Here is a 23,836-nt window from a genome sequence, read left to right as displayed (position 1 = left end):
AATTTAAATTCAGTTAAAAAAAAGTTTTGAATTAAAATAAAGTTTAAAAATGTAAATCTTATGTCATGTTAGTATTTATTTTTTCTTTTTTTTTTTCATTCTCTTCGCTCCGAACAAACTCATCCTTAGAATTACATTTTTTATTAATCCATCTAATCCATGGTTCATTCTGATAAAATCAGGATCATTTTCCACTTTCGCATAAAAAAATCCACTGCATCAAAATTAACAACACAAACCAATGCTTCAATTACCTTCAAAGAAAGCTATATAAACACATGGAGTGATCAGAATGATAAACTAACAGATGGATGAATAATCAAATTCAGACAGCACGGTACAAAGAATCTAACAACATTTTGACCAGAAAGAAGTAATTAATGGGACAAAGGTTAGAGCCACAGTTATAGTCAGAACTTCTATTTTTCTTGTTTTGATAAATAATTTAGAACTTTTAATTTTGTACAACTAGAAAGGAAGGAAGGAAATTAAAAAGCAGGACCATATATCATTGCACAAGAAAGACAGACTCTGGCTTACGTGAACCAAAGTTTACCTGACAAAACAAAACTCAACTGAGTGTGATCTATTCAAATCAGATTCCAAACCATGAAGATGAAAATGAAAAGCTACACGTACTATTGTCTAGAGGAACCACATTATGACAATTTGATACATAGACTGCCCCAAGATTTTCTTCCACATTAGTATATTATTGATGAAGTTTCCTTTCCTGCCAATACAAGATCTTTTCATATCATCAATTCATCATCAGGATTTAGGAGTTTCAATGGCTTAATGAAAGTAAGGGTAGCATTTTCCAGAATAAAGAAAAGAAAAAAATAAGTATGGAACTCTTTCACCAAAGAACTTCATCAACTGTACTATACACTAATTAAACGGTGTCATTTTCCATTTTATCTAAAGAGGATTTTATGTCCAGGGAATGCAAGTTGAGTTTTTCATCACCAAATAATTTGCTCTATCCGGCACACTTTCTAAGGACACCCTCCATCAAGTACATATCTTCAGTAGGAATCCATTGTTTTGCACTTTGGATAATTAACAACAGGGAGCTTAAAAATGGAAGATTGCCATGACATAAACATTTATAGCATTTAAAAAGGAATTCAAAAGAGTACAAATACAATCAATAGAAAACTAATAAAAATGTCAAAATTTGATGCAGAGCATCTTCCCGCAATGTGGATTAGCAACATTAGTTGTCACTAAGAAATTCTCTTGAATCCCAGAAGGAAAGTTTCCTCTGCTGGATTTTTCTCTCTTCTTCTTTCCGAGTCAATTCATCAATTTCTCCAGGAAAAGAAACCTCAATAGCATTCTTAAACTTATCATTAGGCCCTTTCAAAAAAATCCAATACATTTATCAAATTTCTGCTGCAACAAATGATCACCAACATTTGATATTAGATTATCATTTGCACATGCAAAATACAAAGCCAAATCTAAATTTGAAATATCATTACATTATTAGTAATTTAGTATTAACATATCGAGTTCAAATCAGGAGTTTCATTAAGTATTTCAGGTTATTAAGAACAAATGCAAGCATCCTATTGTTGCTCATCTGCTTATTAATGATTATATGGAAGACACATTCCACATGGGAAGATCAGATGTTATAATAGTTTAAATAAGAAATTGATATATTTAAAAGATCATATGCTATCATAGGTGACTTAGTCCAGCATCTAATAAGTCACCTACTTTGCTTAGGGCATACATATGACAATTCTTCACTCACCCTCATCTTCAAATGTCTAACACAAAGGGTGATAGTGATAGTGATACTGATACTCTAGCGGGCCAAATTCTGAGTTGCTAATGGATATTTTAACATCATCAACAACAAACATATAATGAGCATTCCGAGAAAATGTTTCTGTCAAAATATTTACTTCCTTCAAGATTCTCAGGTTTTTGTGTCATATAAAATCTGATGAATACAACTAAAATCATGCACTTGATTATTCAACAGAACAAAAACTAACAAGAACTGGTATAATCAGAAACAGAGTCAAATGAAGTTAGCCATAGATAGCTTTATCAAGCTCTCCTCAATTGTTAGCTTAAAAAAGCACAGATTAACCAATTAGTTTAGTTTCAATGGTTTTGAAAATCCACAAATTTTCACCCCAATAATAAAAAAAATTAAAAAATTAACTAAATAATACAATCTAAAAATTATTTACATAAATGATAGAAATCACTGTATTTTTACATTAAATATTAAAAGTTTGATGGTAATTTTTTTAAAAAAGAATTGATGCTAAAATCTGCCAAATAATAGAAATTGAGTCATAAAACTTGCGAAAAGAATTTGGATAATAAAACTGAGAAAATGATGGAATGGAAGTGCAAAGGAATAGCAAGTTTGGTTCGCGATTTAGAAGTGAAATCTACCTCATTTCAGAAATTCAAATATCAAAACCATCATTTTTAAAATATAAGGACTGAAACCATTTTTGGTCAACTAGTTGAGAGACTTAAAACACAATTTACCCAAACATATCATGTGACTTTCAATATCTGATTTTGCTCAATTGTTCTGCTTCTTCGATAGGAATCTTAATGTTGCTGAGGATGATGATTTTGGTAAGGATGCCAATGAAGATAGTGGAGACCTAGTTTCGGGACTTTACTGCAAGATTGTGGTTCAGTTTGAGAAATATAGAGACTCTCATGATGCACTGAAAGTTGTTTGTGGTCGGTCATTGCAAAAGGTATTGGCTTAGTTTCTGAGTTATTTTTCTTCCCTTAATTGTGAAATCGTGCATGACCATGGTGTCTGAAGTGCTGTAGTAAAATTTCACAACTTTTTGCTCATTTGAGAAGCGTTTGGGTAATAAACTTAATCGATTAGTGCTTATATATACGTTGTTTCTATAGTCAAAAAGGAAATAGAGTTAAACTATATTCATATAAGTTGTTTTCATAAGCTGCTGCAACTCGTATTGAACTCGTGATCATGGCTGTTGAAAGGGGGAAGAGGTTGTTAAACTCTTATTAAAAAATGCTTATCATGTATCCTTATATATATATATATATATATATATATATATATATATATATATATATATATATATATATATATATATATATATATATAAGTTGTAAGCTGTTTCCGTAAGCAGTTGACTCATTGAATTCATGATTATAGCTGATAAAAAACTGGATAGCAATTGACATGAAGAATGTTTTGCAAGATTGAAAGGTTGAATATGTTTATGTCTGATAAATGATTTCTTGGTGATGATTTATGAGTTTTTGCCAATCAACAGCAAGGATCACGATTGAAGGCCGATTACGAGGTTTGTTGGGACAGAGATGGATTTTTTCGGAATTCAAGGAATCAAACTAAGGCTACCTGCCTAGAGCATGACAAACATAGGGATTCATGGGCTTTAACTCAATCCTACAAAACTGGCTTGTAAGGTGAGGATTACTCCCTACTTATATAGTTTATTATTATCTTTATTCGATATTAGACTTTAACATGCTCCATTTTTCTCATGGTTACCCGTTACATGAGACTTTCAACACACTCATCTATCTAAGTGTGAACACAAAACTCAGAGAAGAGTAACATGGTATCCACAAGGGCAGCAGATCATTGCAGAAGTGAAGCTCCCACACGTCAGGCCTACAACTCTCGCCACAGTCCAGATAATGTGCGCCCAAGGAGATTCAAGGTTAGATTTTCATATCTCAAGTGGCTCTCTTATTGTTCTGAGCATTTTTCTTTTTTTAATTTTATCCTTTGGATCACTAGTTTGCCAATACTGACTAGAAACCCCGTTACTTAATGCAGGAATGAGGGCTGAAAGCTTTTTTAATGTCTGGGTACAAATTGGAAAATTTTGATTGTGGACTGACTCAAGTTTGGTACATCAGCTGCATACAATTTCTAGGGGTCATTGACTTGGGTCAACTCAAGCTTATGACCAAGAATTATCTTCGGAAATCAACTTTACTGACTTTAGAATTCATTGTTCCAAAATATGGCGAGCATTAAAACACTGCTATTTTTACGGATCCACATTCTTATCCCAAATAATAAATATCCTTTGTTGCTGTGCAATCAGTTATCATTTTATTTGCTAAGTTGTCGAGCCAAAATCTTAGGTTGGATGAATTGAGTTAATATCATTTGGATGTGTTGTAAAATGATAGTGAGAAGAATCGTACTTTTCAATTTCATGTTGTATCTTTTTGAACTCGTTAAAATATTGCATATCTGCTAAGTCATCATAATTGTTTTTTCTCTAGGCATTGATTGCCACTTGCATTACGCCTTACGGTGCTAGAACAACTGAATGGTTGGAGTGGAAATATAATGCTTCTGAAGCACACTGAGATTTTCTTTCTTTCATAAATTATTATATTATATGGTGAAGTAATACATAAATTAGACTAGACCGACGTGGATTGATAGTGAATGAATACTCTGCCCCCCTGAAAAAACAAAAAAAAAAAAAAGAAGACTAGATGAAAGAGATTTTTTGGGATAATGCTTCGTTACTTTTAATGATGAATAAAATAAAAATGATTTTGATCAAATTTATTTTAAACTGTCGAATACAATTAAAATGTGTTTTTAAATTAATCATAAATTTATGTTAAAATGTTTATTTTTATTATAACGCAAGAATTAAGTTTCTTCCGACCAACTGAGCAAGGAGATGATTAGATACTTATTTCAACAAAATTTAAAAAGTGAACACTAGTGACAATTATACTTGTGATAGGAACATTTCTGTGCTGTTAGATGACGTGTTAGGAATTTATTATACGCGTCTACATTTTCAACTCATAACTTATACTAGTAGTTTATAATTAACTTATAAGTTAATTTTATCAAATACTATGTAAAGAGCTTGGATTGGAAGAGAAGGTTTCATTCCTAATAGTTTTATGTTGAAATATCTATAATTTTTAATTTTTATTCTTTATGCGAAAGATAAAAATTTATAGGTTTATAATTTAAGATAATTCATTAAAAGTCTTGATTTATAATATGTTTGATTATTAAAAATTAGATAAAATAGTTGAATTTGTCGTTAGTTTCTAATTTAAATATTTTTTGACATTTTTTATAAGATTTTTTAACTATCTATCAGAAACAATATGATGTTCCTGTTATGTGTGATGACTCAGTATATTTGAGAATCATAATTTTTTTATAGCATATTAATCTAACATAATTTTCATTATCCTTAATGGATCAATAGAATCAACTCCAGTTAATATCATCTTATTTAATTATCTAACATACTTATCTAATTTAATCACATAAAATAAACATATTAATAATAAATAATTAATATAATTATTTTATAATATTAGTTAAATAAAAAATTTCACATTTCAAACATATCAACTTAGCCAAAAGAAAAGTATAATCCTAATAAAATAGTCAGGAAAAGTCAAAGTCAAACATGGGATTGTTTCCATAGGTAAATTTTCACGTGAATGGATCACGAGATGCGCGCTTAATGGAAGTTTGACAAAATTATTCTCTTAAACTAAACCAGGAATTTTCTCAGAGGAGAATATGATCACCTTGACCGCCTGTTAAATATTTTGAATTATATCCTGTCCATTTCCTTTTAACTTATCTCAAATTCTTCGAATGGAATGATTCTAAAACAAATGTGGTATAGGAACTAATTCGTTGGACAAAATTGCACTGAACTGTAGATCTTGAAAGTAATTTTGCCTCAATTTCTTTTTTAAGATCCCTAAGCATATCATTCTAATTTTAGGAAGAAATACCAGAAAAATCACGGAGGTAAAGATTGGAGATGCCACATTACAAGTTTCCAAGTATATCATAAAATGATAAGAAAATTAATACAGAAGTATATCTAAAGTAGAGGTTTTTAACACCAAGCTAGTCTAATATGTAATTCCTATAGCCAATTTTACCTAATGAGAAAAGAATATTATTGTTACAAGATTAGTGTTGTATATTTCTTTTTTAAGGTCGTCAGCTAATGCCGATCCAACAAGTACACAACAAACTTTGATCTTCTGTAATTTTAGTTGTTTAACTTTTGACCAATTGTCAATTTGTCATCACTTGATTTTCAATTTTTAAGAACTTTACGAGCAGTTCACCACACAATGTGAAGCAAACAAAAATGGCATATGGATTGTCATTAAGCCTAATTCACAATTTCCACCGTAATTTACACTCAGATCGAACGTGTAAACGATCGGGAAGAATTGAAATTTTCAACCCGTCTCAAGCACGTCAAAAAGAAAATTAACCTACATGTATTACACCAACACACTCACACACACAAAAAAAAAAACTCTATTCCCAATTCAGAAATGGAAAATTACTAAGAAGAAGAAACAAATTAAGAAGAAAAAAAACAATTACTAACAGATAATCTTACATTCTTCACCAGCTTTAATTTTCTTATGGGAATTTAGTGCATGAACCTTGTTCTTGGAAGCCTTACTCACCACTTCTTGGAGAAATTAACCCATCAGTACTTGCCATCTTCTTTTCACTCCACCCTCTAACATAATCTTTCTTCTTATTGCTCCCTTCACTCACCACCATCTTTTCACTCCACCCTCTAACATAGTTCTTTTTCTTTGTCCCTTCATTGATCACAATCTTCTTTTCACTTAAATCCTTCTTCTTCATCGACTTCAGCGTGTTTGATGATGATGAGCTACCCTTCAAAGTGGACATCACATACCACAAAATACAAATGCAAAGAGTTGTAACAGATCTTCCAAACACAACCAATAGCAACAAAATCAATATGGCAACCACTGGAACATAGAAAGAAGGCTTCCCCATATCCGAAGAAAAGTTGTTGTTCTTCTTCTTAGCTACCTTTGCATGAGTTTCTAACTTGTGTTGCTTTCTTTCTTCAACAGGGTTTTTTTTATCAGCTGTTGCAGACTTGTCCGTTGATTCTGATGTATTATGAGTCAACGTTGTTGTTGTTGTTCTTGCTCTCACCACTTTGAGTTCTTGGCTCTTGCTGTGTCTATGATCCTTGTTGTTGTTTTTCACCTTGACCACAACGGGAACAATGTCATCATCAGTGTTGGAGTACACAAAGCGAACGAAAGAGATGTCATGAGGGTTCGTCTGAGAATAAATCTTCTGCCTTTTCTCATCAAGATCAGCCAAAAGCTCAGAAAATTTGTCTAGGCCGCGAGTGGAATAAGGGTTGTTGTTCTTACTGTTTTTTCTTTTATATTTTCTAGGGCTAGAAGAATTAGGACTTGCAAGGCATGGTTCATCATCATACTCGTTATGGAAAGGGCCACAAACAAAAAGGTTCAGCATATCCGTTATGGAGCAGTGTTTTTTTTGTTTTGTGAAGGTATGGTGCTTATGAGAATGGGTTTAAACAGACAAAGATAGAGATGACTAGACTAAAGATATTCTGAATCAATGACTTCGGTAAAAAAAGTTTTAAACTTTTAAAGCAATGAATGATCTTAAAGAAGCTTCTGAAGGGGCATTATTGATTTTTGACTAGAGGGAAGAAACGAACAATGCCTTGTTTTTTAGTTTGGTCCTTCTTGACCATTTGTACAATATGAATTAATTGGAGCAGATTGACTAGAGTGCCGTAAGAAGTGATCCAAGGATTTATATAAATTAGACTTCAGAGAAAAAACATATTAATTTCACGTGGAGAATGATATGGAATTAGTCTTTCGTTAATGAAACAAGTTACAAAATGTCGTCAATTAATAATTTATATATATATCGATTGATAATGTATTCTAGAAGGAGCATGGTTTGAATATGGAGCCTGAAATTAATCACACCAAAATGTAGTTGTCAATGAAAAACATTGGGGGACGGAGAAGAGATACTGAAAAAGAAGAGATAGTATATATTGATTCTTATACCATAAATTCAAAACATACTTAAAAAGAAGAGATAGTATATATTATTATGATATTTTTGTGTAAAATTCTCCATATGTCGCTGCTGGGTTGACATGGTGATTCGGGTAATAAGTACGAGTGAAATTGCATTAGTTGTTTGAATTAACATCCAGCTACTGCAAGGTCATCACAGTAATTTGCTTTGCAGGGAAATTTTGGTGCTCTGATTAGTGATAGCAGCCATGACGTACATGTCATATGCGATAAAAATATTATTGTTTGTGTAATGATGTCAACTTCGTTATTATCTCCATATGAATATTATCTCCATATGAATATTATCTGCATTGTCCAAATTCATTTTATCATTTTTATTAGATTATTAGATTTTCTGTTCACTAGGTATGAGGGAACTGTCATTACGGACTTTGCTTGCATCTCCAAAGCATTATCTTATTTTATATCATAGTCAATGAATTAAATACCCTCAAAACAGCTATAAATATGAGGAATAGATCGCTTCAGATCTTGTCTAAAATTTAAAATATTCTATCCCCACCTGTTGAAAGTTAAACATGGGGAGATATAAACATGGATGTTTGTGTGTACATTTTATAAATCCCGAAATTTGGAATTACATAGTCTAGTATTAATCAACATTATGCTCGCATGCAACTTTCACTATATTTTTCTCTTGTTTCTTTTTTTTTTCTCATTTATTTTTCATCCAAGCAAACTATTAGTATGGTTTGATGAACCACACAACCATAATGAGTGAATATAGTAACGTGTACAATATAGTGTACTCCATATCTCTTCCCAAAATCATTATAATTTCCTACGAATAATCAATTATAATCATGATTTTCATTGTTGCTGGTTTTCTTAAACTGATGTGAATGTAAGTTGCAGAACAGCCTTCCAAAAAAAAATTGCAGAACAGAGTAAACGAAACTAAGTATGACTATTCCACCAAACTTATTGAATTTAGTACATCTATTACTATCCATCTAGAACGCAATTTTTAGTAATTAGTATAATATTATCCATTTAAAAAACGTGATTATAATATTAATAATTGCAAAATATAATTGCGCTTTGACGAAATAATATTTTAAAATCCAACCACAAACAAATTTGTCAATTAAAAAGCAAAAATTTGGGGCATTCCGAGAATCGAACTCGGGACCTCTTGCACCCAAAGCAAGAATCATACCACTAGACCAAATGCCCTGTTCGATAAACCAACTTTATTACGTTTTTAATAAAAAGGTGTCTTCAAATGAATGAACCTTGTTAAGAAATTGCGTAGTGTAAAAGTCTTTGTAGTGGGACAGTAATAGATTAATACAAGCTGTCATCATAATTGGATTGGGAGGCTAGATCCCAATAAACCATAGCACGTACAGTCTACAACCCACCCAACCCATCATTGAAAGTTTGTGTCAAATTACAGAGTGTGTGACATTTACTTATTATTCAACTTTATATAATCATCTCATGATTGTTCATGCATGTGAAAAATACAAATAAATATTTCCACCCTACCCAAAGATTTAAAGAGATTTACACCTACCTAGATCCATAATTGTATTAGATGTGATGATATTAAGAAAAAAGAAAGGCACTACTTTTTGTAGATCTATATCTTGATGCCTATACAATCACCCGAGGGGTTGTGAGTTGCAAAAGGTGCTTAGTTTGGTCCATCATAGACAAAATGAAACGTCATCCATCCTTGTAACTCAAGAAATTATGTGTTACTATTTGAAAAAAAATAAAAGAAAAAAGAAGTGGGATTCTAGAATGAAAGTAAGCCAGCTGGATGTTGAATCATAAGGTGCTGGCAGTTGAGATTTTGAAGCCATGGGTCCCCACAATTACAAAGTAGCTTTCTAATGAAATACACATTATGTGATTACCCTCTCGGATTTTCAGGCTTTTGGGAAACCTGTTTTAATAACCAGTAACTAGCTAATACACTTATTTAGACTTAATTAGAGACCTTACTTGGTGTTCATAATTTTGTAGGTACAATTTTAAGAAATATCTTTGTATTTTATAAGTAAAGGTTTAATTTTTATGTATTATAAGCGTAATTACATTATTAACTAATAAAAATTCATTGAATGCATGACTATGTTTATTGAAAAAGTCAACAAATTTTATTTTATATGATAGTTTGTGATTTGATAAAAGTGTAATTTTTTTTAAATCATCACACATGTGTGTTGTTTTCCTTACAAGAAATAGATTAAACTGTTATTTAATCACAAATTACTATTTATGATAAGTTTGTAGATTTTTATGATAATTACTTGAAAAATCGTATTAATAACAATTTTAAATTGATTGTTAGTGTAAAATTATTTTACACTGTTCATGTATGATCATTAAAGTCTTTCTTTATATGAATTTATATGAAAAAGTATTAAATGAAAAGATAAATATATTTAATATTTCAAAATATAAAAAATTAATATATTTTTATAAAAAAAAAATCAAGGAGAATTATTAAAAAGATGATGCAGATAATTTAAAATTATTGGTAAACAGATGGAAAGTGTTAAGTTAGCCAATGAATTCTTGCTGGTAGGCTCATGCTTTGGACCTTTCTTATACATTAAGTGAATATTCATGTTCCAAAGTGCGTCGGCTAAATTTGTTAATGATGTTAACAACAATTAGAGAAATGAAGCATAAACGCTTTGGTAACAAACAAAAATCACAGTTATCACTAGACAGTTGACTGTACAAACATGTCACGTACGTGTTAAGTTAACATTTCACGCATTTATATTCACAGTTGAAGACAGTGTTAGAACATTAAAATATACTAGGGAAAAAACTGTAGTTAGGTGCTTAACATTTGATCAAAATGATTGTCAGTGGCATTATAATTGTATGGAAGGTTGCTTTAGTCTCCGCAATTTTCTGCTTGCTTCTTCACTTTTTTTTTTCCTCTGTCTCCTCCTCAATCTTCATTGTCCTGTTCTTTCCCTTGGTGACAAACCAAGACTAACACACACAGAACATAGCTTGTGTTGGTGAGGTGAGAAGATAAAGAAAGAATGGCATTTGCAGGAACAACACAGAAGTGTATGGCCTGTGACAAAACCGTTTATCTGGTTGATAAGTTGACCGCGGATAACCGAGTTTTCCACAAAGCTTGCTTCAGATGCCATCACTGCAAAGGAACCCTCAAGGTCACTCTCCCTCTCTTACAATTCTTGTTGATTATATAGTCTTTAGTTCAGACTTCTAGCTTTGGATCTGGTGTCTGTAATTTGGTTATTAGAAGGCGTGTGGATGTTCCGGATAGCGTGTTTGGAGTGAATTGGAAAGCAGATCGCCACCCTCTCTCCATGTCTAAGGATCAAAATACGTGGAAACTACTTTGAGTTACTTCTGATGAACATGGTTTATCACGTTTGCACCGTGTTTCCAAACACACAGGGATGAGCGGCATCAATCTTTAGCATTTCCTTTAAGTAGTAATTCATAGTTCTTTTTCTTTACATATATAATTAAGCACTTTCCTCTCAAGAATATATTATTTCTGTCTCAAAACTTGCCATGATTTCATGATAATGAATTTTAGAAGACTGATAAATGATATAGGAACCTCTTTTCCCTTTTGGTGTATTAAGGCTTGTTGGCACAGTGCAATTGTCATAAAATGAAGTTTGCTGATAAATTAATGTATCTATCTGCAGCTGAGCAACTACAACTCTTTTGAGGGAGTTCTTTATTGTAAGCCACACTTTGACCAACTGTTCAAAAGAACAGGGAGCCTTGACAAAAGCTTTGAAGGTAACAAAGGATCAAGAATCTAATTATTAAATTTCTCACTAAGCTTGTCTTCTTAGTTACTCAACCCCACTTCCTTTTGTCTAACTAGGAACACCAAAAATTGCCAAGCCAGAGAAAAATTTGGAAGAGGTAATAAATTTCTAGGTACTTGCAATGCATAACAGAACATTCAGTTCTTCAGCATTTATCTAATTTTTTAGATGTTTTAATTAGAAACCTGCAGCAGCCAAAGTCTCAAGTATGTTTGGAGGAACAAGGGACAAATGTGCTGGTTGTCAGAAAACGGTTTATCCCACTGAGAAGGTAAATAGTACAACCATAATGTTTGTCTACTAACACAACTTAATGCCACCAAAGCATCTATCCATTGGAAACACCACTCATCATCCATATCTAATCTAAAACCTGATGCTGATAGAAGTTATCATTCTGCTTATGGAATCAATATTTTGTGATGGTGTAGGTGACTGTGAATGGAACCCCTTACCATAAGAGTTGTTTCAAATGCTGCCATGGAGGGTGTGTTATCAGTCCTTCCAATTACATAGCACACGAGGGAAAACTCTACTGCAAACACCACCATGTCCAATTGATCAAGGAGAAGGGCAATTTAAGCCAACTTGAAGGTGACAATGAGAAGAGTGCAACTAATGGGAAAATCAATGGTGAAGAAGTTGCCACGGAGACATGATGAAAGAGTCGAGTCTCAGAATTGTACTTTCTCAAGTTCCATATTTGTGCACCATATGTTTCTGCTGTCTCTCATGCTTTTACCATTACTTTGCAGTCCGGGAAGCTCTTTACCCGTGACAAATATGGTATTCAATTTTTTGTTAGTTGAACTGTGTGGATCTTCATCATCTGTTTTTGGTTGTTGTGAGCGTTTGATTCAGAATGTGTGATTTAGAAGTACATGCTACTGCACTTCTTGAAACTCTCATGGACTTCCAATTGATATTATGTAAAATCGTCTCAATACCCAAATTTCGTTTCCTACTACCCATCTGCCCAACTTCCAGTCCAATTTCTGAATCCAAGTATGATAGTTGCACAATGAGATTTTTTTTTCTGACTTGTTTAAGAAAGAGCGAGTAAGCATTATTATGAAAGGCTACTCTCTTTTATGATAACTAAAACCACAAAAAATGGAAAACCAAATTACTTTCAGTAGTTTGGATAAAAGGTAAGGGGCATTAGAAAAAGAAAACAGACCCAAATATTTGCTTATTGCATGTTTGAGATTTCTGCTTATATCCTAATGTAAGTCTGCATCTATTCAAATACATTTTAGACCTTGTATTCTAAAACTTGTGGGATATTGGCAGTAGAAGCAAGAGTCCTGATGATATTATAGAAGTGAAATATTTGAGCAGATAAAGGTATGTTTAAATTGACGAGAAAAGATGAAATAGAGAAGAATAGAATCAAAAGGCCCCATTAGTTGCCAGCATTTGGATCAATCTGATGGAATGAAATGAAACATGGTGAAATTCATAAGATCTCATTTCATTCAATACTTCTAATTTTCTTCTCCCTTAATTGGAGGATATAAGATGGAGCAAACTTATTCTTTATTTTTCTCCTTACAACCAGCTCACTTCCACAAAATGAAATGAAAACTTTCCTCCATTCTACTATAAAATATCAAGACAATGAATGACAATTGTATTCCATTTCATTTTGCTTGTCATTAAATATCCAAACAAGGTCACTGATAAGGCTTTAGTTCATTAGTAGATTTGTAACAATATTGTTGAGTCCTAACTCCAAAAGGAAGTCATAGGCTAGTCGGAATGGCAAGCTCTTGCAATTAAATAGCTATTGCTCTACAACACAGCTAAAAGAAGAAACTAGCCATTGAACATCAACAGGAGGGAGGGGAAGCAAGACAGCATACCATCTAAGCAAATTGTTATTATTTCAAAATTAATAATACACTATGCCACAGAGTTTAGGTGACATCTGGCTATATGATTTATCTGTGAATAAAAAATGCAGAAGGGAATCAATTAGCAGAAGAATTTACAGTATCCACAATACAACCATTGTGGACAATATGTTTCATGTCTATGACGAAATTGTCCGAAAGGAATCCAAATCCAAAAGTACCATTTCGGTACTGCCAAATCCTTCCTTCTGCACTCCTTGGATTCAATGTTCCGGCAAGGTCTGGAACAACTAAATCATAACTTGAACTTATGTGAAGAATTCGGTCTACCACATTGTCGGACAATTGGAACTGCTGAATTTGATTTACCACTTCACTATCCGAGAAAGGGAACTGCTCAAGAACTTCATTGCCCGGTTGAAGTGGTCGAAGATGAACACGACTGTCATACAAAGATTCTTCCTCCGGAGAAAAGGGAGATTCCAGAAACGTAGCATTAGAAGTCCAGAAAACTGGGGCATGTCCCGAAAAACGGTCAGGAGGATCCCCAATCCGCCGGCAGGCAATGCCCCCAATGTCATCATACCCCACAAGGTAAAATGCCAAACTCATGTCACCGCAAATTCCCTGCAACAATGACAGTAAAACATCCAATGAACCATCATACAACCACAAGAAAAAATTCCACCATAATTCATCTCCAAAATCACCATAGATTCTTTTTTTAAAAGATAAAGGGAAATTTAGGAGTATATCTATGGTTCTGTCAAAAATGCAATCAGCGCCGACAGATGGCTGCTGATCTACATTGAAATGAAATCAATAATAGATGCACAAGATCATCCAATCCAAATCCACTTATCATTCCACATTGCCTAATTAAGAGACCACAAAGATCCAAATGTCCCATCTTTCTCAACATCTAGCTACTTCCCAATTTTCAACTACCATAGTCAAGGTTTCAAATTGCAGCAGCGGACAAATGTGGCCAATGCAGCCATAATTTCGGTTGTGGCGAGCCCGAAAACTGCTGAAATTGAGATTTATCAACATTTTGAGCAGGACTAATTCTGTTGCTCAATTCAACATTTTGCAGTTTGATTAATCATGACTCAAACAACCATGACAAAGCACAGTAACTGCTGAACAGGTTAATGACATCAAATCATCAATCATCAAATCACACATGAAAGGTATCAAATCACCACTGAGAACACAATTGAGCACAAAAAACAACAATTGAGAGTGATGAAACACCTTCCACAGGCCCTGCAAGGGCCGCGCCGGAGTCGGCGAGCAGTTGACAATCTTGACAAAATGCTGAGGCTCCCACTTCCTCCCGGCCAGCCTCTCTTTCTCCCTTCGCCTCTGCCTCCTGGACCGATCACTTCCGGGACTCCGGGGGTTCGCGAAATGCTGGTAAATCTCCGCCATCAGTTTCTCCGGCGGCGATCCACTCTCCACCACCACAACATCATCTCCACAATCATGACAAGCACCACCCCTAACCCGCTTCTCCTCCACAACAAGATGCGTCTTCCCCATGAAACTCACATCCACAGCCACCAATTCGCTCCGAATCTCGGGTTTAAAATCACTTCTCCCGTCGGGATCGAGATAAGTAACCACGTGTCCCTCCTCGGAGAGACTCATCCAGAGGAACGGCGTTTTGGTGACACCGTAGGTGACGGAATTGGAGTCGGAAGCGGAAGGGGAAACCCTAGAAGCGGAGATGAAGGATGGGCCCCACTCGAAGAAGAGCAAGGAAGGGATTCCGGTTCCACTTCGGCGCCAGAAGCCGAGGAGATTCTCCCAGCGGTGGAGGGTGTTGTAGAGGTGCTTGAAGGAGAGAGTGGGGTTTTTTCCTTGGGCCCACTGGGTGATGCGGGTGTAGGAGCCCCACCTGCGCTCGCACATAGAGAACCAGAGCTTGGAGTCGGTGGCGCAGAGAGAGCCCATTCGCTTCGAAGTGCAGGCTAGGGTTGCGATCTCCGGTGGGCCCAGGAACGAGAGGATGCACACCTGAATGTCCTCTGGGAAATCGGTGAAGGAAGAACATGCGTCTTTCTCGTTATTCGCCATCTTTTTTCTTGGGAAAGAAATAATGTTCTTGAGTCTAAGTGCTATGGCACCTTACTGTCTTGTTGGGGAAACCATCACCTTGCCCTATTTCATCCTTCATTCGCCTCATGCCTTAATCCAATATCACATTTTATTTTATCAATTCATTTTGGTAAATGAATATCATTATATCAATTAATTTATTTTTTAACTTTCAAATTTATCATAAAAGATAATTTATGACTGGATCTTAATATTTCTTTTTTTCCATTATCAATTTATTTTTAAGAAAATAGTGTAACATTATCAAAATAACAATAATTCAAATTACTTATTTGGTTCTTATAGTTCTACTATTTTTATTTTTGTATTCTTATAGTTTGAAAGTAATTTTTTTAATTCTATAATTTACATTTTAATTTTCCTTTAGTCCCTATAGTTTTGAAAGTGATTTTTTAATCTTAATTTATATTTTAATTCTCTTTTAATCCCTATAATTTAAAAATAATCTATTTAGTTCTTATCATTTGTAATAAAAAATAATTGATAATTTATAACTAATTTATAGTTAATTATTTTTATATTTTTTATAGTATGGACTAAAAGGTAATTAAAATATAAATTATAGGGACTAAAAATATCACATTATAGAGACTAAAAAAATTAAAATACAAAATTATAAGAATTAAAATGAACTCTTTTAAATTTTAAACTACAACGACTAAAAAGAAAATTAAAATATAAATTATAGGACTAAAAAAATTACTTTCTAACTATAAGAACTAAAAAAATAAGAATCATGAAAATATAAGAATCAAATAAGTAATTTTATTTTATTTTAATATTTTATTTTTTAAATACATAAAATTGATATTTATGATATCTTTTTATTTCGTATCATATCTCATATGATATTGTATCTATATATGCTTTTATCTCTTTTACACTAACTATCAACTAACATTTCAGGGTATTCAAAAATCATCTTTTAAATGAAAAACACAAAAATAATTAGAGTATAATTTACTATTTATCTTCATAATTCATAAGGTACATTGAATTTACTTATATATCTGTTTCTTTCCTCCTACACACTTTGTTCCAAAAATCACAAAACAAAGAAGAATGTTCATGTATGTCTTCATATATCTTACAGTTAGTTGTTGTATAAATGCATAAATATTCAGTCCAAGCTGAATTGTATTGTGACTCTATGAGGCTTTAAACAGGAGGCATTCTGAAATCTCAATCCTCAACTCAAACATCACCACCACCATCGTTGCGTGATCTAACAACATCCCTCTCCAGAGACCCAGAATTCCTTGCAACATTCCAATCACTAGAAGCAGAACCTCTTCCCTTCAGCTTTCCTCCATCAAAAGCCTTCCCCACCAACCCATTCACCCTCTCAACACTCGGGTACCCTTTCCTCTGCAACAACCCCGAATAACCCTCCAAAAACTCAGCATAAACAGGCACCACAAGCCTCACTGTTGCTTCCCTCATTTGTTCCCTCAAATCAACATCAGGTATACTATACACCCCTCTAACATGCCTCTCACAAACCTCATTCAAACCCTTGAAAAAAGCCTCAATCTTTTCACTCACCACTCTTCCCACACTCCCTTTCCCTTCCTCCCTCACATCATCTCCATCCAAAACCCTAACCAAACCCCCCCACGCTTGCTTCTGATACAAGTAAGCACTTTCCTCCGCCACAGCCTTGTAACCTTCTTTCATGAACTTCTCACCCAACACCTCACCAAGCTCCGTATTCTTCGTCCTCATGTAAATGTACCAATAAGTATTCATCGTGAAAACATGCACCAAAACCTTGTCCCTGCAACACAAACGCTTTGCCTCAATGTTCCGTTGCAGCGCATCCATGACATTGCTAATTGCATGCTTCAACAAACCCTCGTCCGAAGACATGTCATTGCTACTACTACTACTATCTTTCCATGTTTGTTGTGTTCGGAGAACCTTAGCCATTGATGTTCTATAATTAACCGTGGTGAGGTATTTGAGATAGTTGATAGCGTATCTTACGAGTTTTGGAACGGAACCGTCTTGAGGGGGTGGAAGACCGTCGATGTTGCCTTCGATTTGGAGACCCAATTCCAAGAAAACTTTGCTCGAAGCATCGATGATGAGCTTCTCCAACTCGCGGAACCTTGTGCATATGTCTACACCAGATTCGCCTTCGAATATTTGTGACATGTCGGGTTTGAGTTTCTCCAAGGACTCGAACATGTCCAAGAGTTTGAAGAGCTTCTGGGGCTCTTTGTTGCTCCGGGCAACGCCTTCGCCGAAGCGGAAGAAGACGGCCATGATCTTGTCGGAGATCTTAATGAAGCATTCTGGCCAGATTAGTCCCTCCATGAAATCGCCCAAGACTCTTTCGCAGAGTTTCTTTTCCGCAACAAGGACTTTCTTCACTGCGACTTCCAAGTGTTGGATCCAAAGGGTTATGGCTGTCTCTAAGGTTTCCCACTCCATTTCGTCGATTCCTTCTGGGGTGTATGTTCGCAGGTAATCGGGGTTTAGCTTCATTAGTGCCTTCGCTGCCCTTCTATATCTCGCCTGTTCAATCACAAAACAGAAATTTTATTTATGCCCAATTTCGTTCTTGCATAAACAAGAGAGAAATTAGCAAGAAAAGAAAACACAAGTATAAAATAAGGTAGGTGAGTGATCCTATATGTAGATTAAAAAAAATAAAAAATTAGCCTCTTGTAAACTGGTGTGCTGGACTCATTAAGACGTTAAAAGAAAAATATATTTATAGTAAAAATCACATAAAAATATAAAAAATATCATGAAAATTCCAATTTTAACCAACTTCTTAATTCCTAAAAATACTTGTTAGCATTTATTAAAAATTTATTCTTTCATTCTTATTTAAAATTATAGATATTAAATTTTTTTGTCTCTTATTATAAGATTTTATTTCATTTTCCTTGTGTATTAATTATTTTTTTAATAAAATATCTTGAATTGTTTTTTTCTCTCTTTTATGAAAATTGGATAAGATGACTAGATGCACAATAAAGTTAAAGATAAATTTAGTGTTAATAATTAAATTAACTAATTTTCTTAATAAGTATAAATTAATCAATTATATCTTATAATTAATTACGGATGAAGTTTGGGATAAATTTTACTTAAAAAAAAGTTATTGTATAAATATAATATTGATGATAAAACGTTAATTACTGTATTGTTTTGATGCAAGTTGCTATACTTTTATGTAGGAGATGTTATTAAATTTTAAATACGAAATAAACCAATCCAATATCACTTATGATATTTTGGTTCATATCACACTTTTTGACACACAATATGCGAATATAATGATGATGATGATGATTATTTTGTGATGAGGGATAATTACCTTGACGTATATATCAATGCATATGTCTAGGCAATCATTGGCAGCAAGAGTGGTTGAAATTTTCCTGAGGACTTGAATTTCCAGTTCAGACCCCAATTCCCTGAAATCATCACCATGTTGGTGCACCAAATCCCCGAAATTCCTATGCTTGATCCTCAGCAACAACCCTTCAAACTCATCCTGCACATGCACCAACGCCTGATCCAGCAAACCCTGAAACCTCATCTCATCCACCTCAATCTCATACAGCCCCTTCAGCGTCCCCAGCGCCTCCCTCAGCCTCGCCTCCCTGTACTGATCCGCCGCCTTCGTCCGGCTTATGAACTCCACCACCTCCTGAAGTTTCATGATCACCACCTCCACCTCATCGCTTATGTTGTTTAAACCCTCGTTCAGTTGATCCACGCACTCGGTGTACTCCAGAAGCCTCTGGAGACGCCGCACATGATGCGGCTTCTCCGAGGACAGCTTGGTCGAGAGCACGACGAGGCTGTTCTGGAGAGACTCTGTGAACTTGAAGGTGTTGAGGAGTGTAAGTGCTGGGGACAAGGCTCTGGTGATTCTCGTGTCGAGGGCTTTCCTGGACATGGCTAGGGATTGTAAAGGGGCGATTCCTCTGGAGGCTGTGGAGAGTGAGCCTTGTAAGAGATGAAACCTTGAGTCTGTGTTTCCCAGGTTGTCTTGTGTTTCCTCGGAGGCTCGAAGGAGGGTTTTTAGGTCGGAACATGCTGACTGGAGCTTGAGAAGTGTTGTTGTTGGGTGATCTTCTTCCAATGCCATGGTTAATTTTTGGGCCCTTTGAGAATGATATTATATATCAAGAGATGGAATGAGACAAAAGAGTTTGAGCGTCGATGTGAACAAGGGAGACATATGGCATTCCATTGTGGGAAACAAACAAAACGACAACTGGGCAGCTTAGAATATGCAAAGCCGGTGTCGTTGTGTTTATAGGATATATTATAGCGTCCCAAATGGATCTCCTAGCTCGTGCTTGGAATCTCTCTCATTTTTATATGTGATTCATTTGGTATGTTTTAATCATGAAGTATATTTTTCCTTTATCTCTTTTTTTTCATATCACATAACACTTATAATATTTATATTTTTTCTCTCTCTCTACCTAGGTGTATAATAATATATTAGATGCCCATGAATACCAATTTTTAAATGCGTGTTAAAAATTTGTTATAATTCCGTTTTTATACTTTCAATGCACAAATGAAAAAATAATAATATGGGTAATAGATTGGGTTCGATGTAAATTTAGTAAAATATAATTGTAATCCGAATATATCCAAAAGAGGTCCAAAATTAATTACTATGATTTATACTAATTTTTATATGATATATAATTTAGTGTTATTAATTTTTTATTATAAATTTAAAATTTTAAATATATAATATTTTTTATCCTAGAGCATCTACAATAGATAATTAATTAGATGAGTTACTTATCTTAATTTTATAGTTCTTACAATTTCACATAACTTTAAACATTTTATACGAAAATTCATTTTAATATTAAAATTGATAAAATGAATGTTTAACTTAATTTTATTATTTTTATAATACTTAAAAAAAAAAAAAATATATATATATATATATATATATATATATATATATATATATATATATATATATATATATATATATATATATATATTGTTGTGATCTGGATCACAATTTAAAAGATAAATACACACTATTAGCATATATACTACTTATTCTTTTTTTCTTAGCATGATCTTGCGTAGACTTAGTTTTTGAGACAGGGTATCTTGGTTCCAAACCTATTCAAACTCCTCTTGATCCTTAAGTTAAATTGTATCAAGAGGAGATGATTATCATGATGTTACATTATCTCACTACTACCAGGCCAGATATTACATTTGTAACGCAACAACTAAGTCAATTCCTCCATAATCCAACTATGACACACTATCATGTAGCCTATAAGGTCCTTAAATACCTCAAAGGTTGCTCAAGACATAGCTTATTTTTTACTAAAGAATCTTGAGTTGCAATTGTTAATTAGTTTCTCATAGGCAAAATAGGCTGGGTGTTCACCTCTTGACAGTGTTTTTTCTTGGTTCTTCACTTGCCTCTGAGCGCACTCATATACAAAACGCTGTCTTGTTCTTCTCAGAAGCAGAATATAAAGCATTCACTTTTGTGAACTACAATGACATTTATTATTATTTTCTTATCACTCACTAGCGAAACGTACAACCAACAGTCAAATTAAACAAGGACTTTTTCATTTGAGTTTATATTGTCATAGAATTTATGACTTTTTTTCTTATCGACAATAAAAGAGAAATATATTAAAAAAAACACCAGAGGTGCTGGAAAATACAGAAGTTGCATAATGAACATACAAAAGAAACAGAAACGCAACAGGCAATAGAATTTATGACTTAATTGATTATTGATGTGTTTTTGTTTCAAACCATTGTAATGTTTGTTTAATAGTTACATTGATTTAACTTTACTCCACGTTTTTGTATGCCAGGTTGTCATGTACTCGCCCCACACCAAACTACAACAAACCAAGGCTCAGCCAGAGTTGGGAAGAAAAGAATTGAAAATTACCCTATGTTCTGCATTAAACTTTTGGAAGCATGCATATCCATTACTAACACGAGTACAACACTACAATTGTTATGGCCTCTTGAAAGCTCCAAATCGGAAAATATTATTTTATAACCCTATACTCCATGATTTTCTGAAGTATATAACACTTGGAACTATGTATAGCTGGCAATAATTTGGAGGATAAAAAGTTTTCTTGATTCATTCTAGTTAATTATTTGATGTCGATGATGCCCTCCAGCTTTATAAAACTTTCCTGACTATGCCATCGAATACTGATTAAGCATAAAATCCAAAAAAAAAATCACTTTGCCAAATTCTAGAAGATTGAACCTACGTCCTGCTATTTTGTCTTCGTGTTCAAGGAAGTCCTTTTTCATGACTTGGAAATTATATAATTCCTTTTTTTATAGAGGAAATAATAGAATTCTTGACTTATACCAATTTTAGGTTAAGGGATAGTTTACATGAAGGAAATGATTTTTATATAAAACATGTTTTATATCTGTCTAGGTTAAGGGATGGATGCTACACGAACCTATTAGCAAATTCAACAAAATCACACTAACCTTTATCCACACGTCTTTTCATACATAATTAGAGCCAATTTCACATAGCCAATTTGTCTTGTGATGTGTGATAAACTAATCCACCGATGAAAAAATATAATTTGTATGAAATTAGTTCTGATAAATTATAATGTTTAAGGATTAATTTGATAATAAATTATATTTTTTAAGATTAATTTAAGATTAAATTGTAAATCTTATGGATCAATTTGTTATTAAATTGTGTAACTAATTTGTTACACTTTTATACATTCAATAATTAAATTTAAAATTTTCATCTTTCAAAATCAATTTATTAATGTTTCACTCATTTATGAATGAATTTGACTATTTACCTGTCAACATCACTAAATTATATTATTATTGTATGAGATTTTTATAATTAATATCAAAATCAAAATGAAGTCCTTTGTCGAATATTTTAAACAAATTAGGTGGGTTACTGAAATATTAAAAGAAAATGATTAATAAGTATATATGGAAAATTATAAAAGCAGAGTCACATTTATTTATTTATTTTAACTTAAATTGATAGGTTCAAAAGAGACGCTATTAATTAAAAATTTTCAAAGGATGAACTCTATGAGAAGATGAACCTTGTAAAAAAAAATTATAAATCTAAAATCTAAAATTGTTTTTATAATTATAGATTAAAGATTTTTTTATAATTATGTTATTGGTATGAAATATTTTTAAATTTTTTGTTAAAAAACCTGAGTGGTCATCTTTGGTTAAATTATCTCTTCTAAATTATATTTTTTTCATCCATAAAATTAAATTTGAATCGAAAGGGACCAACAAAACATTTAATCTCAATAGAAGAAAGTATAATTTTGAAAATTAAAAAAAAAATGTAAAGCAATAATGAGGTATAATTTATCAAAATATTATAATTAGAGATTAACCTTTGCAGCTGCTTCTCTTAAATGTCACTTTGCAATTGGTACAAAATCTCTTAAAGCAATAAGAAATGTAAAACAATCAAACATGATTGAAGAAAAGAAAAATATCTGACAAATTCTATTGCCCATTTTTTAAATTTCTTTAGTCATTTTAGGAAAATACTATTAGTATTTTTTATTTTTTTTGCCGTAATAGAATAGGTGGGAAAATCCGTTACAAATGGTCTCAGCTTTTGCTCAAAGTCATGCTTTTTTTTCACAAGTGCTCAAAATCATGATTTGAAAACACCATATATATATATATATTGGTATGCTATGTTGATAAATTACAGCTTAACCTCTTATTAATTTCATCTTCCTTTCTTGCTAATTAATGATTATTCATAAGCTACCTTTTGGACGTTAAGAGTTTTGCATCAACCTGCGTGTTAATTAATGGAAAAACCATTTTATTTTTGCTCTTTTCCGTTGACACTTCTCTGAGTCGTGCCATGTTTCAATTCGTACTGGGGTAATTTTAATTAACTGCACCTAAAGGAGGAGATAGGACGGGAAATGGGTGTAATACTCTAATAGAGTATCTTTATTACTTTTTCTCTTATATACAGTTCTTTTTTTTTCATTTTTCTAATAATTATATAGTCATTTTTTTTATTATAGATCAGCAAAGATAATTTCATTTCATAAAAGTCATCTGTACTCATACATAGTCCTTATTAAT

At 33.1% G+C, this 23,836-nt stretch overlaps 4 protein-coding genes, 1 long non-coding RNA gene and 1 other non-coding gene across 7 annotated transcripts; 2 read left to right on the top strand and 4 right to left on the bottom strand.

Annotated features, from left to right (window-relative positions):
- The first annotated feature begins 2,430 nt into the window (after window positions 1-2,430).
- LOC114392432 lies at window positions 2,431-4,248 on the top strand. Of its 2 annotated transcripts, XR_003662295.1 has the most exons (4): window positions 2,433-2,744; window positions 3,303-3,456; window positions 3,598-3,713; window positions 3,833-4,248. It is a non-coding gene; the product is annotated as an uncharacterized LOC114392432 (long non-coding RNA). The 2 variants fall into 2 exon arrangements; XR_003662294.1 differs by having other exon boundaries at window positions 2,431-2,744; window positions 3,303-3,713.
- Window positions 4,249-6,150: 1,902 nt separating this feature from the next.
- LOC114392431 lies at window positions 6,151-7,557 on the bottom strand. The gene has a single exon (XM_028353564.1). The coding sequence runs from the start codon at window positions 7,337-7,339 to the stop codon at window positions 6,488-6,490; it is 852 nt and encodes a 283-aa protein (XP_028209365.1). The 5' UTR covers window positions 7,340-7,557; the 3' UTR covers window positions 6,151-6,487.
- Window positions 7,558-9,054: 1,497 nt separating this feature from the next.
- On the bottom strand, window positions 9,055-9,126 carry TRNAP-UGG. Its single transcript has one exon. It is a non-coding gene; the product is annotated as a tRNA-Pro (tRNA).
- Window positions 9,127-10,751: 1,625 nt separating this feature from the next.
- LOC114392430 (LIM domain-containing protein WLIM1-like) lies at window positions 10,752-12,705 on the top strand. The gene is made up of 5 exons (XM_028353563.1): window positions 10,752-11,099; window positions 11,610-11,706; window positions 11,795-11,835; window positions 11,920-12,009; window positions 12,170-12,705. Exons 1-5 carry the CDS (start codon window positions 10,965-10,967, stop codon window positions 12,395-12,397), a joined length of 591 nt encoding a protein of 196 aa, XP_028209364.1. The 5' UTR covers window positions 10,752-10,964; the 3' UTR covers window positions 12,398-12,705.
- An 839-nt stretch (window positions 12,706-13,544) lies between these two features.
- Window positions 13,545-15,790, bottom strand: LOC114392429 (F-box protein At3g12350-like). Its single transcript, XM_028353562.1, has 2 exons — window positions 14,852-15,790; window positions 13,545-14,221 (listed from the first exon to the last, which is right to left on the bottom strand). Exons 1-2 carry the CDS (start codon window positions 15,674-15,676, stop codon window positions 13,712-13,714), a joined length of 1,335 nt encoding a protein of 444 aa, XP_028209363.1. The 5' UTR covers window positions 15,677-15,790; the 3' UTR covers window positions 13,545-13,711.
- An 894-nt stretch (window positions 15,791-16,684) lies between these two features.
- Window positions 16,685-20,083, bottom strand: LOC114393115 (exocyst complex component EXO70A1-like). Its single transcript, XM_028354377.1, has 2 exons — window positions 19,050-20,083; window positions 16,685-18,238 (listed from the first exon to the last, which is right to left on the bottom strand). Exons 1-2 carry the CDS (start codon window positions 19,827-19,829, stop codon window positions 16,913-16,915), a joined length of 2,106 nt encoding a protein of 701 aa, XP_028210178.1. The 5' UTR covers window positions 19,830-20,083; the 3' UTR covers window positions 16,685-16,912.
- Window positions 20,084-23,836: the final 3,753 nt, after the last annotated feature.

The sequence above is a fragment of the Glycine soja genome, chromosome 17 (genome assembly GCF_004193775.1).
Source record: "Glycine soja cultivar W05 chromosome 17, ASM419377v2, whole genome shotgun sequence".
Taxonomy (NCBI): Eukaryota; Viridiplantae; Streptophyta; class Magnoliopsida; order Fabales; family Fabaceae; genus Glycine; species Glycine soja.
This window is presented reverse-complemented; position numbering and strand designations above follow the sequence as displayed.